Source organism: Schistosoma mansoni, chromosome 2 (genome assembly GCF_000237925.1).
Source record: "Schistosoma mansoni strain Puerto Rico chromosome 2, complete genome".
Lineage (NCBI taxonomy): Eukaryota > Metazoa > Platyhelminthes > Trematoda > Strigeidida > Schistosomatidae > Schistosoma > Schistosoma mansoni.
The window spans coordinates 31,380,539-31,384,738 of NC_031496.1; the positions used below are offsets into that span (position 1 = coordinate 31,380,539).

Here is a 4,200-nt window from a genome sequence, read left to right on the forward strand (position 1 = left end):
TGCTGAGGAGTCCCATAATAGGACGAAACGGCCGTCCAGTGTTTCCAGGTTTTCCATGGTGGTCTAGCTTCAATTGACTCACGCTTTCAACTATGATAAATACTAAATCTCCACAAAACCCCTTCTATAATCATACAATAGGAAATATACACATTACATTGGTCAATAAATAGTCCTCAAAAGTTACCATTCACCATTCTCTTCGGGATATAACAATTATAAGCTCTAGTATCTTTATCAGAAATGAAGTTTTGTGGAGATTGTAGTAATTTAATAGTTGAATTCATGATTCGATTGAAGCTAGACCACCATGGAAAACATGGAAGCACTGGAAGATCGTTTCGTCCTATTATGGGACTCCTCAGCAGTGAGCACCTACGATCCCGCTCAGGTGATTCGAACCCACGTTTTCCATGATGGTCTAGCTTTAATCGAATCATGAATTCAACAATTAAATTACTAGTATCTTTATTAAAGAAATTAGTAGTGGGATAGTGACTCATCAATAATGCTATATATGGGGGACCAGGGCATATCAAGTTGTGCTTATCACTAAGCTTGAAGATCGCTGATACAATTTCATGTGTGATCGTTGGTGACCATTGCTAAAAAGACTTTTACGGAGATGAAAGCCCTACTCCTATTGTTTTATGGTGCTTTTTGCTAAAGCTAATCTTAAAACTTTGGTAAATCCCCGTAAAATAATTTACATAATTACAAAAATCACATATAAAACGTTTTTATTTTTTTTAATATCACAGACTTGTTAGTGTGTGCCGGATCAGATCGACGTTTATCCATTTTAGACTTAAACTATGGAAAGGTTATTCAAGAAATTCAATCTGCTCATAATAAGTGTATTACAGGAATTGCATTAAATCAGGTAAACATCATATATTCATTCAATAAACAATACTCCGCTTAGACTTTTACTAAATATTCTGTATCAAACTTTTTTCTTTGAGATCTGTCACTTGTGGAAAATGATCAGATCAGAAAGCATAGAATTTTCCATATTACCGAAACTAAGGTTCGGTATACCTATCTATTCTCAGGCTGTATTTGTTACCTTTACGAGGGTGGTCAGGTTTTCCTAACGTGATGAACCAACCAAATTGTTTTGGTTGGAACACTTTACCTTTTGATATATTAACCATATCACGAGAATCCACAGTTTAATGATGAAATTAAAAGCAAATTGTTCAAGTTCGAGAGGGACGTCGAGCTTCTTGTTGTGCTGGGCTGTAGTGGATTCAGATTGTTTTCCATGGATAAGGACATATTCATCGATCTTGTTTTCCTATAAATGGAAGTGTTTAGGTAAGGTGGTCAACTTGAAAAATACCACCTACTCATAGTCCTATAGTTTTACAAAGACGGCATGATACTTTGAAAATTACAGAACTAAAAAAGTAAACACTACTTGCATATAGGTGGTGCATGATTAGCTTCAAAGAGCTATTCATGAAATTGTGCAGCTACGTTATCAATTGGGTTTCTGATTGAAATCCTCCAAAAATATATTTCCACTGTGTTGTCAACTGGAAGGTATTAACCAACCATACACTTTCAGTAAAACTTAAGTTCATTTTAACACTTTCTTATACTCTTATCAACAACGCTTCCTCACCAACTTCATTCTCTTCCACATATACAATCACTGCTCATAAATAGGGTTTGCGAACTATTATTCCTGATACTTATGAATCACACTTCTAACAAAATACTGGAAACCTCAATGTTTCAGCTCCGAGCCAAATCAGATAACTGGTCGAAATTCAGTATATCTGAAACCCACCATATCCCATTTTTATGTGGCTAATTGACTCTATTTATATCACTGCCGACCCTATTATTCTTTGCTAATTTTTTTATTTCTCATAAACTAAATCTGTATAAATCTCATATTTAGGGATCGTTATATTCAAGCTTTAATGACTCAATACAAAATACTATAACACTTGGTACAGGATATACAGTATATGCAACAGTAGCACCAAAAGATTGTATACAAATATGGGACCTTAGAGAAAGTCGATATCCTGTATTGAAATTGGCAAAATTTTCATCTGAAATATATTCAAGTGGATCAAGTAGAAATGCTCTTATTCCACCTGTAACAGCAGTATTTAGTCCATGTGGAACAAAATTGTTAGTAGGAGGTACAATAGATGTTAATCAATCATCACCTGTTATATATGATGTACGAAAAGCTTGTTCACATCCCCTAGCCATATTAAACCATGAAATACGAACGAATAATAGCCCAGCTACTGTAGTGGATTGGCATCCGTCAAAGCCTGAGGTAAGAGTTTATAATTAATAATCATATTGAAATCTTCGTGTATTTTTATTTAAAAACATTGATAAACACTGAAATTTCTAAATCTTAACACTTTACGATATTTTTGTTTGTGTTTTGTTTCCTGAGCTAACATAGCTTAGAAGCTTGTACTGATGATGTCGTTCAGAAGGACGATGAAAGCTCCACGACCAAACCATCCAGCTCAGAGAACAAACCAACATCAAAACTAACATAGCTTAATTGTTAGGCTTGAGAGTCTACTTCATGTAGAAGTGAGCTTTCCAGTTATTCCATTAGTATTACATCAGTTTGTTCTGATGGGCTTGTTTGTAGTCACCTGTCTTCGTATATTTTGTTGTCACCATCCATTTTGGCATTTACGTTGATTTTCTTTGTCAGTTAACGTCCACACTAGTGGCTTAGTGGTTAGAATGTTAAATTTTTAACCATTTATTTGCAGGTTCGAACCCCGCTTCACCTAATTCGATCTAAACAACCTATTAGTAATATTATTTCTCACATTTAGAATGTAACTCGAAACCAACTTAACGAATTTTCACTCGTATTTGAGTTATCTTCTTCGTTGCGATTGACTGATGAGCTTATAGCCTCGCTCTATGTCAGCGTGCTTGATAATTTAGCTCAACACCATGCTTCGAGAAATTCCCTGATATGATCAATCAGTCATGAGGCCTGAAGTCAACCCACAAAGACAGTCTACATATATACCGAAATGGGTGGTGACAACAAAATATACGAAGACAGGTGACTACAAACAAGCCCATCAGAACAAACTGGATGTAATACTAATGAAATAACTGGAGAGCTCACTTCTCTATGAAGTAAACTCTGAAGATACTGAGAATGACGACTTAACAATCAAACCATGTAGTGCTTCCAAGTTTTCAATGGTGCTCTAACATTGATCGATTCATGATCTCAATCAAAACTTAACGATCTCCACAACCCTATACTGTCAAACCATGTAGTCCAGTGAACATAAAACCACCATAAGCACCCACCCCTCCATCGCTTCATTTTCCAACAATACTTATTAGTACATTTGTCTGATGATAACAACTACTTACTGTATATTTTGAAAATTATTACGAATCACTTCTATGAAGACTATTTTACATCATGAGTTAAAGGAAACAATCATCTGAGCTTACAGTACTATGAAAACTTAAGTTGTCTATTAGGAAAAAGCATGTTTTGAATTCCGATTTAATTTACTCCTATAATACGGTTCTTAGAACAGTGAGATTAACTCAATACAGAAAACCACATACTTACAAAACCGTCTCCTCACACAATTACATTGAAATACTGATTACTACTAAGTTCTTAAGTTCCTCACCTGTTTGAAGGTATCGTTAGTTGGAGCACTACGAAGAAGAAAAACAGGCTTAGAAAAACAAATGTATTATCATAATTTAGCATAAATTGTGGTCTTTTCTTTTTTGTCCATAGGTATCTACTGGATCTCATGATGGTATACTCTCAATCTACGGAATTCATAGAACACAAACCAAATATACCACATAATTCACGAACTCTTATTACCAATGTTTTATAAAAGTGTTAAATAAATACCTTTTCAGATCGAAATATATGTATATATGTATCATATTCATTGTCGAATGCATAAAAATTGACTTGATCTTATATTGATTTTAGGTAATCATCAACATTCGATAACCATAGTTCAGCACACAAATGATAGTACTCTTTGTATGTTGACTAGTTCTTATGTGCTACATAGTTGTGTTGTACACTTTCACAGCATGTACGCTCTTGTAGATGAATATCGAAAAATATATTATTTCCTGAATATTTTATTAGCAAAGATGGATAGTGGCTAGCAGTAGAATCCAGGACACCCGTTTCGTCCT

The 4,200-nt window shown here is 34.6% G+C and overlaps 1 protein-coding gene across 1 annotated transcript in view; it reads left to right on the top strand.

Moving 5' to 3' along the window:
• Smp_174760 (putative hypothetical protein) overlaps positions 1 to 3,853 on the top strand; it is a gene marked incomplete at both ends in the record, with an annotated part of 16,926 nt that extends 13,073 nt beyond the window's left edge. The window contains 3 exons of the mRNA XM_018796368.1: positions 763 to 883; positions 1,913 to 2,305; positions 3,779 to 3,853. Coding sequence (XP_018650588.1) covers positions 763 to 883; positions 1,913 to 2,305; positions 3,779 to 3,853 — 589 coding nt within the window. The remainder of the gene's footprint in view (positions 1 to 762; positions 884 to 1,912; positions 2,306 to 3,778) is intronic.
• Between the last annotated feature and the right edge of the window lie 347 nt (positions 3,854 to 4,200).